This window comes from Chinchilla lanigera, unplaced genomic scaffold (assembly GCF_000276665.1).
Source record: "Chinchilla lanigera isolate Chin_1 unplaced genomic scaffold, ChiLan1.0 scaffold00011, whole genome shotgun sequence".
Taxonomy (NCBI): Eukaryota; Metazoa; Chordata; class Mammalia; order Rodentia; family Chinchillidae; genus Chinchilla; species Chinchilla lanigera.
Window position 1 is genome coordinate 19,559,026 of NW_004955412.1, and position 12,570 is coordinate 19,571,595.

General features: G+C 39.5%; 1 protein-coding gene across 1 annotated transcript in view; it reads left to right on the forward strand.

Annotated features, from left to right (window-relative positions):
• The window catches only part of Atp5l (ATP synthase, H+ transporting, mitochondrial Fo complex, subunit G), a 7,359-nt gene extending 3,290 nt beyond the window's left edge, over positions 1–4,069 (forward strand). The window contains exons 2-3 of the mRNA XM_005378241.2: positions 1,789–1,949; positions 3,870–4,069. Coding sequence (XP_005378298.1) covers positions 1,789–1,949; positions 3,870–3,968 — 260 coding nt within the window. The 3' untranslated portion in view covers positions 3,969–4,069. The remainder of the gene's footprint in view (positions 1–1,788; positions 1,950–3,869) is intronic.
• The last annotated feature ends 8,501 nt before the right edge of the window (positions 4,070–12,570 follow it).

A 12,570-nucleotide genomic window follows, 5' to 3' on the forward strand; every position in this document is an offset into this window, starting at 1 on the left:
GGTACCGGGAACCGAACTCACGACCTTGTGCTTGCCAGGCAGGCGCTTTTGCCGCTGAGCTAAATCCCCAGCCCCTCTTGCTGGTTCCTTGCTTATCTCTAATCTCCCTCTGTCCTACTGAGACACCTGGCACCCACCATCCACCATTTATGTTTTGTTCGTCCCTCATACACATTTAAGCACTTTCAAACTTCTTTTTTTGTTTGCTTGTTTGTTTTTCCGGTACTGGGAATCGAACTCACCTTGCGCTTGCCAGGTGAGCTAAATCCCCAGCCCCACTTTCAAACTTCTTAACTTGTGCCCCTGAAAAAATTCAACAACTACAGTAAAAGTAGTGTTTTTTTCTTCCTTTTTTCTTTATTTTTTGAAGATGGTGGAACTCAAACCTAGAGAATTGTGTATGGTAGGCAAGCATTCCACCACTGTACCCTGTTTGGTTTTTGAGGTTTTTTTCGGTGCCAGGCTTTGTACTCAAGACCTTTGGACAAAGCTGCATCCTCATCCTTTTTATTTTGAAACAGAGTCTCACTATGTCAGTAAATTGCCTAGGATGGACTTGAACTTAATCCTCCTGCCTTGACCTTCAGAGTGCTGGCATTACAGGTATGCTTCACAATGCTTGGATTGTTTTCTTTTAGAATGACATCTGTGTTGAAGAGATGATTTTTAAAGACAGTTGACTGGTTCCTATAGACACTGTACTTTTTTCGTGCATCACCAGTTGTACTTAGAATAATCTCTTAGAGCTTTGTGCCTATTTAGAATTTTATGCCATGGCCTCAAACAAACGATGAAGGAGATAGTGATCTGAGAATAGTGAGGTATCTAAGTACAGATGGTTAACAGGAAAAGCACCAAAAGCCCTGGCTAATCCATCTTTGAACAGTAAACACTTGATGAATGTGCATGCAGTTAGGCTTTTTTTTTCTTTTGCAGTTTTGAGGTCAGGCGCTACCTTCAAGCTTCTAGCTTATTCCCAGTCCCCCTACTATTATTATTGTCTATCTTGTGTTCTTTATAATAAGTTTCTTCCACTTGCTGAAGTCATTACCATAGTGGTTATTAGGGATCTCTTCCCTTGAAATAGTAAATACCTTGAAGAATTGCAGCTTTGTAATACTCTGATTTTGGCAACTCGTAACACGTGTAGGTTTTACTTTTATTATTTGTGGTGGGGTTTTTTGGTTTTTTTGTTGTTGTTGTTGAAGGAACAGCTGTGCTTTTGTTAAGAGAAAGATATAATCCAACACATGTTGATGAGGGTACCAAAAGTCGGCACTAATTGGTATAGGTCCATCTGGATTTGTGGTCGATATTCTAATAAGTTTTAATCTTATTCCTAAGGATACCATTCTAGTAGCGCTTTTCTTTTGGACGTCTTTCCATATTTTCTAGTCGTTCCATATTTTCTTTTCTTTACCAAGAAAAGATGAATAAATTGCTGGTTTTCTTGCTTTTGACCCCAACAACTGATAACTTCACAGTTAATTAAATTTGCCATTCGTAAGTGAAGCAGCAACACTAGCTGGCCACTAGTGAAATCCCAGCATAATTGAATGTGCTTATAGCTTCCTGCCTGATTGAACTTCCCTGTGACACAGGTGTTCTGCATCTTTAAAAGCCTCTTGTTACCCAGGCGCAGCTTTGACTTTTCACACCGGGTGCACATTTGGTACAAGCAGTGAATGAATGTGATGCATGAATAAATATTTGTGTTCAACCCACACATCTGCTTCTCTCCATCTCTAGTGAGTTCATCCTGTTTTTTTGTTTTGTTTTGTTTTCCAGCTGCTGTGACTTACTCGAAGCCTCGATTGGCCACATTTTGGCACTATGCCAGGGTTGAGCTGGTTCCTCCAACCCCTGCTGAGATCCCTGCAGCTATTCAGAGCCTGAAAAAAATAGTCCATAGTGCTCAAACTGGTAGCTTCAAACAGCTCACAGTTAAGGTAACCATGGGCTAAATGAAAACGTATGTGCATAACAGAAAAGGTCTTCCCTTGGGGTTCTTCTGATTATTTTGATTAATGTTTTTTCCAGTGAGGCTGAATCCAAAATAATGAGAGATAATCTTTTTTATTATAAAGGAAGATAGTTACTTACTTTTCTGATTTTGTCATCTGGGTAGAAATACTTCGACTGTTTTATGCCTTAGTTTCCTAGTTTTAGTTTGGTTTGGTTTTTTGGGGGGGGTTTGCAGGGTTTTTGGGGGGGTTGTTTTGTTTTTTGTTGTGGACCTAGTGTTGAACTCAGGACCTTGCACTTGCCAGGCAGGTGCTTATGCTCCTGGGCTATATCCCCAGCCCTGGTTTGGTTTTGAGATCAAAAAAAGCCACAGCAGTCTCACTATGTAGTGCAGGCTGGCCTCAAATTCATAGCAGTCCTCCTGCTTCAGCCTCCCCAGTGCTGGGATTACAGATTATGTACCACCACCACGACGACGAGCTTGTTTTCAGTTTTTTGAGATAGGGTCTCCATTATGTATTCCAGGTTGGCCTTGAACTCACTATGTAGCCCAGGCTGGCTTTAAACTCAGGACAACCCTCCTGCCTTAGCCTTGCAGGTGCTGAGATTATAGATGTACGCCACAATGCCCCGCCCTAGTAGTTTTATACTATAGCAAGAAAGCATATTTTAAAAAGTAGAGAACTTTTTTGTTGTTGTTAGTTTTGGCTAGTATAGAAAAATATGTGCTGGGCATGGTGGCACACACCTGTAATCCAAGCACTCAGGAGACTGAGGCAAAAGGTCACTGTGAGTTCAAGGCCAGCCTAAACTACATAGCAAGACCCTGTCTCAGGGAAAAAAAAAAAAAGAAAAATATGATGGCTTGCTTTGCTAATTTACTTTTTTTCCATCGTTAATCCTGGAATTATTTCCAGTTCAGCCAAAAGAATTTACAAATCATATTTAATTGGTACATTTTAAATATATATAATGATCACATTCATCATAGAGAATTTGTACCCGTACATGATACAGGTTTTTTTTTTTTAGAACTCTGAAATTATATTAGGATACTAACACTTACATGGAGGATAAAAATGCTAAAAGTTGGGTTATCAAGTTACTTGAAGCTTAAAGACCATAAGAATGAACTTCAATTTTATATTTGCTTGATCGGAGCAGAGGGTACAAAAAGCCTAAGTAACTAATAACCTTTGTCCTGGGAAATACGGTTATTTTTCAGAAAACAATAACTTCTGGTCTATTTTGAAGGAGAAAGTTCACTTCCAGAAGTGTTAAAAAGACCCAATTTTGTTATAGAATGATATTTCTTCAGAGTTTTAAGGTCCATATTTGTGCTTTGATGAAACAGTGTTTTCTTTAACGGTTTGTTTTTCCTTTGGGGTGATAAAAATTCACTCAGTTATAAAACTGAATACTTAGTAAGAATTAAGCCAAATAATGTAAATAAAAGTATGAAGAAGAAGACAGAGCCCTTCATCTTGAAGCAGATTTTCTTTGGCCAGACAGAATTGTCTGTTCAGAGACTTGGCCTTCCTGTAGCCATCCTTTCATATGAATGCCCTGTCTAAAAGTGTCAGCTATTTCCAGGATGTGGGTTGTTTTAGGACCTATAAAGTGTCTCATAAACTAATAATGAAAGGGTTAAGTCAGTTCAGGTCTCTAAAGAATGCTTTGAAAGAATTTATAAGCTCTGGACGACTTACCTTACAAAATTGAAAGTTCAAGGGTTCTCAGCAGTCGAACGAAGTTAACACCAATAAGTTAACATCAACATTGACTGAAGCTGCCCGGTAGTTTAAATAGCATCTTTATATTGTCTGTACTTAATCCTGGAAAAGAATAATTTTAAATATATAAAAAAAGAGGTACCTTAAAACTTGTACTTTTTTTTTTTCCAGGAAGCTGTGCTGAATGGTTTGGTGGCCACTGAAGTATGGATGTGGTTTTATATTGGAGAGATCATAGGCAAGCGTGGCATCATTGGCTATAATGTTTGAATGTCTTTAACATCTGATTGTATTGGATTTAGTATTTGAATGTTCTTGGATGACATGTGATCAGAATTATCTGCTATCTGAATAAAATATGTCAACTACCAGTGTTTTCTCTGTCAAATACTCATGGAAGGTCACACTTTTTGATACTAAATTGGATTCTTTTTGGCTTTGATACTTTAATACAACTCTAAATGCAAGTTTTTTTAGTCTGAATTGGAAGATATATGAGATAAATATGTGAAGATACCATTTTGATTGGAAGATTTAAAATACATTCCAGAAAAATTGGGGGAAAGGCCTTAGGCAACCAAGAACATGCTGGGAGCTGGATGTGATGGTGCGTGCCTATAATCCTAGCACACAGGAGGCTGAAACAAGAGGATCACTGAGTTCAAAGCCAGCCTAATCTACAGTGAGACCCTCTCTCAAAAAACAAAAATGAAAAAAAAAAAAGATAACAAGAACTTGTACAAGAAGTAGTAATAACATGTGCCAGAGTAATATAATTAAATCATATTAGTAAAAGTTGAGCATGGTAGAAGATACCCAAAGTACTAACAACTCCCTAAGAGTTTATAACCTATCTCAGCAACATGAGACCCTGTCTTAAAAAAGTTGTTGGTAGTTAAAATAAGAAAATTAGATTGTTTCTCTTTGCTGTAATCACAGAAAGCCCCTCTGACAGCTGCTATGTCTGTAAATTTTGGAGCACTTGTTTGTTTCAGGTTTATTTGGGTTTTTTGTACTTGTCAAATAGAATGTTTGTCCTCCCCTCAGAGAAAATATGGGGGTGGTTTTCTAGTTATGTATGTTTGTGACCTTTTTTTTTTTTTTTTTTTTTTTTGGTGGTGATGGTTTTTTTTTAGAGAAACGGGCTACATAGTCCAGGCTGGCCACAAATTTGCAGTCCTTTTGTGCCAGCCAACTTCATTTTATTTTATACAAGGTCTTGCTAAGTTTCCCAGGCAGGCTTAAAATTGGAATCCTTATGCCTTTTTTTTTTTTTTTTTTTTGGTGGTGATGGTGTGGTACTAGGGGTTGCACCCAGGGTCACTGATCTGTTCCCCAGCTCTATTTTTTTGAGGGGGGTCTCACTAAGTTGCCCAGGCTGGGCTTGAACTTTGATTTCTTCTGCCTCAGCCTCTTGGAGTGCTGTGATTAGAGGCATGTGCCACCAGACCCGGCTTGTCTGTTAACATTTTTAACAGTATGACAGTGAGTGAGTGCCTTGACCTCCACGTTATATCTTATTATGATGTGTTAACTGGTTTTAGAGCCTGTCTTTGCAAAAATAAAATATCTTATAATTAAACAGGGTGATAACATCTAAGTAATAAATCCTGAAACAGAAATGATTGGTGTTGGGTCAGCCATTTTTTTGGAATGTTGGACATACTGACCATTCATTGTTTTTTTCTGAGGCCCCTACAGTCCTTGGTTGATTTATAATTTTTTTTTTTTTTAGGTACCAAGGATCAAATTCAGGGCTTTGTGCTTGCCAGGCAGGCACTTACGCCACTGAGCTATATCCCCAGCCCCCAGTCCTTGGTTGATTTAGTATGGTGTGTCCTCTTTGCAGCCATAGCAAATTGGGCAATCCCAGTTGATAACCAAAAGATGGTTGCATATTTATTATAAAAACGTGGCTCACATATTATTAATCCTCTAATAGTTTGGAGCCTTTGTCCTGTCAACCCTAAATTTACTCACCACATTTGGGGTGGGTGTTGTTGGGGTTTTTTGGTTGTTGTTTTTTTTTAAGATGGTCTCACTGTATATTCTAACCTGACTTTAAACTTGTGATCCTCCTGCCTATATCTCCTGAGTGCCAGGATTACAGGTGTGTGCCATAATGCCCAACCCTAGCTACTCTTCTAAAGTATGAAGTAATGCACAATTTACTGCCTCTGTAACAGGTGATCAAAACCGAAACTACTTCTCTTCAAAACATTTAGTAACCTAAAATATGCCGAGCAAAAGACTGCAGAGAGCTTCACTGCCATGATGATGATGATGATCTGTGAATTTCTGTTTCATACAGCATATGAGTATTAAAATTAACCAGGAAATCCAAAGGTCTAAAATCAGCTGGTAACAAAAAATTAAAAATCAGCTGGTTAAAATGTCGAGAGGCCTAGATGACTTACTGATAAGAAATGTTACTTTTTTGAACCCTACAGTCACCAACAAAGTCTTCAAAGTAAACATTTACTACTTACTTCTTTGCTACTTCCTCCTCTGCCTAGCAGCACACCTCTGATCTCCCCTGAGACTAACGATGCATGTACAGAATTTTTTATGAGATTAAAATAGCAGTGGGCTCCCTGAAGTGGCCACTTGACTTCTCTGGGCTCATTTCTTTTGCCCTCAAGTCCACGTGCCTTGTCTCCTAGCAGAGAACTGCTTAGGCTTTTCCAAATTTGTGGTTGCAAGGTGTTGCCATTGGCAACTTCAGTATCACTCACATGTTAATTGTGCACCTCATAAATTCCAGGCACTTCCTAAATAGCTGAAATATGAACAAAACTGCTAACTGTTCACAGAGTTTAGTGTGGTGCTGTAATGAGGGAGGTGGAAGATAATGCTTAAAAGAGGCTACCCAGACTTGAGAATAAGGTTCAAGAGATTATCAGAGAAGAGAGTATTTATAGAAAGTCAGGAGAATAGAGCCAAGAAGAATGGAACAAGGTATATCAGACAGGTGGAACAACCTTTGCAAAATCTGTTAAATCTGTCTTGCCTATTGGAGGTTCTGAAAGAACAGAAATATAATTCAGCCGCTGGGTACCAGAGGTAAATAATCATGAAGTACCTTTTATGCCATATTAAAAACTAGACTATTGGGCTGGGGATGTGTCTCAGTGATAGAGTACTTACTTACCTAACATGCATAAGAACGACAAGAAAAAGAAAAGAGTACATCTCAAAGTGCATATGGTCCTGCATTTTTCTCAGTAGTAGGCATCATGAAGAGGGAAGTTTATAGTTGCCAAGTCCAAGCCAGTTACGCTAATAAACACTATGGTCCAAAAGTTATGATTCCTAAGAAAACCATTATAAAAATAAGTTCAACATAAATATCAACAAAGGCTTTCTGTTGAAGCTTTCATCATATCACGACAAACGTGAAACTTCTCATTACAAATTTAACCCTTTGCTCTATATCTCAGCATTGTTTCTGGATTTGGGTTTTTTTGTCTTTGAGCCACAGTGTAGTTCAGGCTACTTGAACTCACAGCAGTCTTCCTGCCTCAGGCTCGTGAGTGCATATACCACCACAACGGGCTCAGCATTATTCTTGAATAAGTTTCTCTTTTCTTTCCCAGTCATCTCTATACATATTTCTGCCGTGATTTACTCCAGTATTTCTAGATCAAACTATTTTGTCTCTAGTATTTCATATTTGTATAGTTCTTTACATTTTGAAAGCACTTGCACTATCTCATTTAGCCCCCAACTTTCCTCTGAGGCATATGAGATAAATGCATACCCATTTAGCAAGTCATTAACTGAACTGGAAAACATTAAGTGATTTGGCCCCATAGGTGGTAGAAGTTGCACTTGGGCAGTGATCCCTTCTTGTAGTCTGTGCCCTCGTTTTACTCATGACCACCTGTGGATTTCCCCAGTTCATTCTGTATTATTTTTCTTATATTCTTAGTCTTGTTAGCTTTACATGGCAACCTCCTTAATCTTATGTAAGATAATACATAGCTTTGTAGGGCATCTTACTATTTCCTCACTAGTGTGGTTTTTATTTCAGCCAGGACATGAATTAGTAACAATTGTGATCATTCATGTAATGAGCACAGTAACTGTTCTACCAGAGATAATAGGAGAGAGTTTATACTATACCAGCTCACAAAATAAAAGGCCCCCACATTAATAAACACTGACATGCAGGGCCCTTGACAATGTGCCTTTGGCCTTGCATTAATCTCATTTTTCTACCATTGTTTCACCCACACAATTTGTAACCAGTCTCCATAAAAACCCAGCTTTAAATACTTTGTCATTGTATTATATACCCACTCCCCAGTTGTAGTTTTCTTCTGGTTACCAGGTTGCACCTCTATCTCTTTTTTTTTTTTCTTTCTTTTTTTTTTTTTTTTTTTTTTTTTTTTTTTTTTTTTTTTTTGGTCTTTTTGAGACAGGGTCTCACTATACAGTTCAGGCTGACCTTGAGCTCACTTTGTAGCCCAGGCTGGTCTCTAACTTGCAATAGTCCTCCTACCTCAGCCTCCCGTGTGCTGAGATTACAGGCATGCGCCACCATGCCTGGCTACACCTCTTTATTTCTTGATAATTTTGTCCCACTGTCAGTCTACAACACTATTTTCTTTGTTTACTTGTTTGTTTGTTTTTGTGGTACTGGGGATTGTTAACATCTACAACCTTTTTTTTTTTGAGACATGGTTTTACTAAGTTGCCTGTCTTATGCCCCTGAGCTATGTCCCCAGCCCATGAGTTTGAACTTGAGATCCTCCTGCCTCATCCAGCAAGCGTGCAAGGATTAGAGGTATATGACTGGCTAACACTATTCCTATCTTAATTCTTGTCAATTTCAACATACACACGGGTCAGTAGTTTTTAAGTATGGTGCCCGAATTGCAGTAACAGCAGAGATCTTATAAATGAAAATTCTCAAGGCTCTACCCCAGAAACTGAGAGTGGGACCTTGCAATCTATGTTTTAGTTGTCTCCTTGTAAGCTTAAATTTGAAAAACATTTGTATTAATAGTCCTTCCAGCCAGCCCCGGTGGCTCATGCCTGTGATCCCAACTCTCAGGAGGCTAAGGCAGGAGGATTGCTGTGGGTTTGGGGGCAGCCTGGGCTACATAGCTCAAGGCTAGCCTGGACTACCTCACAAGACCCTGTCTAAAAAATAAAAAGATAAATAATCCTGCCAACAGCCTGACCTCTCAGTTCCCCAAATAAGCCCAACAATTATGTCTTGCCCCTTCCTTGAGCATTGATTTACATCATTATCAAAAATATCAACCTTTTCTCCGCCAGCATTATCCTTCTAACACATTACCTCAGAAATTCCAACATTAATTCAGGTTCACCATGACCATCAATAACCTGACCCTTCCATCTCCCTCACTGGCTTGATGACTAACCCCTTACCCAACCGTCAGTCATGACCGTTCTCTTGAATACGGCTTTGACTTCCTTGCCTCTCACTCAGCATGCTACTCCTTTGCCAAAACCACATCCTTGGCTGAATCCAACCATCCACTATGCTGGCACCCTTGAAGCTGAATGTAGCTGGAGAAAACAAGATGACTATTCTTATTCTATATTCATAATCAAAACCATAAGAGAACACAGAATATCACCATCATACTGCCTTTCTGCTTTTTGTTTTGTTTTTTAAGACAGGGTCTTTGCTAAGTAGTCCAGGCTGACCTTGACTTGCTAATAAACCAGTCCAACCTTGGACTCCCTTCTGACTTGGCCTCCCAAGTGCTAGGATTACAGGTGTGTGCCACGATGCCCATCTTCTTATACTGCATTTTTGGCCCATGACTATTTCGATCAACAGACGATCTTACTTCCCATTGACTAAGAAAACCTAAGCATTTGGAGCACTTCTACTTCCACAACATCATCTCCACACCTACCGCTATTTGCACCCGTATGTAGATGCAAGAGTGACTCATCTGGCATCAACTTTTGAGCAGTCTCAGCCTGCAAGCCTTCAGGAAGTGAGTCCCTCAGGCCTGTGTCTCCCTCTGCAGCAAACTGCCACTAAACCTTGCTGTTTACCAGCCCAAGGCCAAACACAATGAGTCGTACACTTTGCCTGTACAAGACTCATTCGGATCCCAAGCTCCAAGTCTGCAGAAGTCACTCACTGCAAAGATGATGAATAAAATTAATTTATTAATTTATTAATAATTCATAGCTATCTAATGCTATATTTATATTTATTTTCCTTACAAATCTACACAATTCTTAAGGAAGGTATTGTATCTAATTCACCTTTATAATCCTAACCTATCACATGAGCTAGTTATATATAGTCGGTTCTCAAACAGTGATACAGCAGGCTGCTCCCTCTGTTTGGTATTGGGCTGATAAACAGCAGAGTTTCATGGCAGTTGGTCATACAGGGAGATGAGGCCTGGGGGACTCACTTCCCGAAGGCCTGGAGGCTGAGACTGCTCGGGAGACAGAGCAGAGCGGATGCCAGCTGAGTCACTCCTGCATCTCAACCTCTCGCTCTACAACAGAGATTTGGATCCCTGAATAACTGTCCTTTTCTATGGAGCATGCTTAGTGCAGGGTTGCCTTGGCATAAGGGCTAAGAGGAAAGAACCAGGAAGTGGGCAAGAGATGATCCTTTTAGAGAAGACCTATGGGATGGCCTGAAAGCTGACAATCCCAGAAACACCTTAGAAACTGAGGGGCTGGGGATTTAGCTCTGCGGCACAGCACCTGCCTGGCAAGTGTAAGGTCATGAGTTCGAATCCTGGTACCGGAAAAAAAAAAAAAAAGAAAAACTGATGTGTACTCCCTCTTTCTTTGCCAAGCCTGCATTTCAGGATGCATATCCTCAGCATGAAGGAGCGCCATCATAAATAAGCTTACACCAGCATGCCTTTCCTCAGAGGATTTTACATATGCAACATATAGATAGGTTTAATAAAAATTATACCTTGGACTGCTTGTGTGAAAAAAGTTTATCTTCAGAGGCTCCAAATTTTAATGCATTCCAATGCTGTCAAATACAACAGCAGTTAAAATATTGTGTAGTTTTGTATTATAGCATACTTGAAATAATACTGTTTCCCTAAGGACAGCCTGCATTTTTACCTTGATGCCATCTCACTCTGGGTCTCAAGAGAATAAAGAACTCTAAAACAAATGATAAAATGTAATTCTAAAACAATGAATTATAAAATAACTGGGGCCAGGCATGGTGGCACACATCTGTAATCCCAGCACTTGGGAGGCTGAGGCAGGAGGATCATTGTGAGTTCAAAACCCACTTGGGCTACAAAATGAGGTCAAGGCCAGCCTAAACTGCATAGCAAGACCCTGTCTCAAAAAGACAAAAAAAAAAAAGTAATTGAATGGTGAAAGAATAGTTACCAACTTTAATGACCTTGAAGTAAAGGAAAAAAGCCACGTAATCCCAGGACTGGTGCAAAAAATGAAAGCAATGATGACCAAGTAAATATTAAGTCTAGCTGGGCATAGTAGTGCACACTTGTAACTCCAGCACTAGGGAGGCTGAGGCAGGAAGATCACCATGAGTTTGAGGCCAGCCATAGCTATGTAGTAAGTTCAAGGTCAGCCTGAACTGCAAAGTGAGAACTTCCCTTTGAAAAACCAAAAAGGAAATTTTTAATAAAAAATTTAAAAATTAATATTAAATCAAATTGGTATTTTGCTCATCATTACTTTGCTTTGAATCTTGTTATGGTTTCATTTACCTTGACCATGCTGCCATATGATATCTTACCCAAGTTACTGCTACAACCTACAAAGGGAAACTAATTTTGACTTCATCCTAGGATCCAGATTTTATCCCCACTGCACTGAAGGTAAACACTGAAGCCAAATGGCTCTCGATTTGGGACCCTTGAGTTTGTTTGCTCTGCCATCACCATCTGACCCCACTGCCACACTGCTACCCTTTCCAGAAAGACACTGCCTGTTTGGACTGAGTAATAAATCTCTCAAAGCTATTTGTGGAAAGGACTAAGGACACAAATCAGCAGCAAAATCCTGCTGCCTCCCCATTAAAACATTGTCTATGGTGGCATGTTTTCCTTATTTTTCCATCTCAACTACAGCAAAGGCCTCTTGCAGGTTAGCAGAACATACACACACACACACACACACACACACTGTAAGACGATTTGGAACAAAATGTTGCCTTTCTTATCTGTCAGTGCAAGATGAAATAAACGGGAACCATTTGCCTCGGGTGAGTCAGGAGTAGAAGGCTGGAATGCTGGGCTTGATTCCTGGTTTCCTACCTCTAACCACATCCTCTGTACTCTGAGATATTTGAGTTGGTTATTACATTGTGAGGGACAGGCATGGGGAAGACGATGGTTTCCTTTTCATATTTTTATGCAGAAACATTTGAACTCTGCACATGCATATACGACACTTCATTTCCTCTCTAGCGGGAGCAAATGATGATTCACACTGAATATACATGAGACCCTTAAATATCAAGACTTTTCCTGGGTCTTAAGCAAAAGAATTGGCTATATATTGTTAGGGCTCAGAATAGAGAAGAGAGTAAGGGAGAAGAGTAGAAGATAATACCTAATCCTAAATGCTTTAAAGCATTGATCATTCAACTACCTAGCCTCTCTTTACTCATAATGTTTTAAAATAAATTCTCCATTTTTAAACTTGATATTAAAGCCTCATATAATTTCACACGTGAGAGACAAAAAGAAATTTCATTTTACTGGGTGGGTGGCATAGGCCTATAATCCCAGCGCTGAGAGGCTGAGGCAGGAGACTTGTCCACAAGTTGAGGTTAGCCTGGGCTACATAGTGAGTTCAAGCCCATCCTGAACTACATAGCAAGATCCTGTCTCAAAAAAGCAAAAACAAAAAGAGGGAAAGA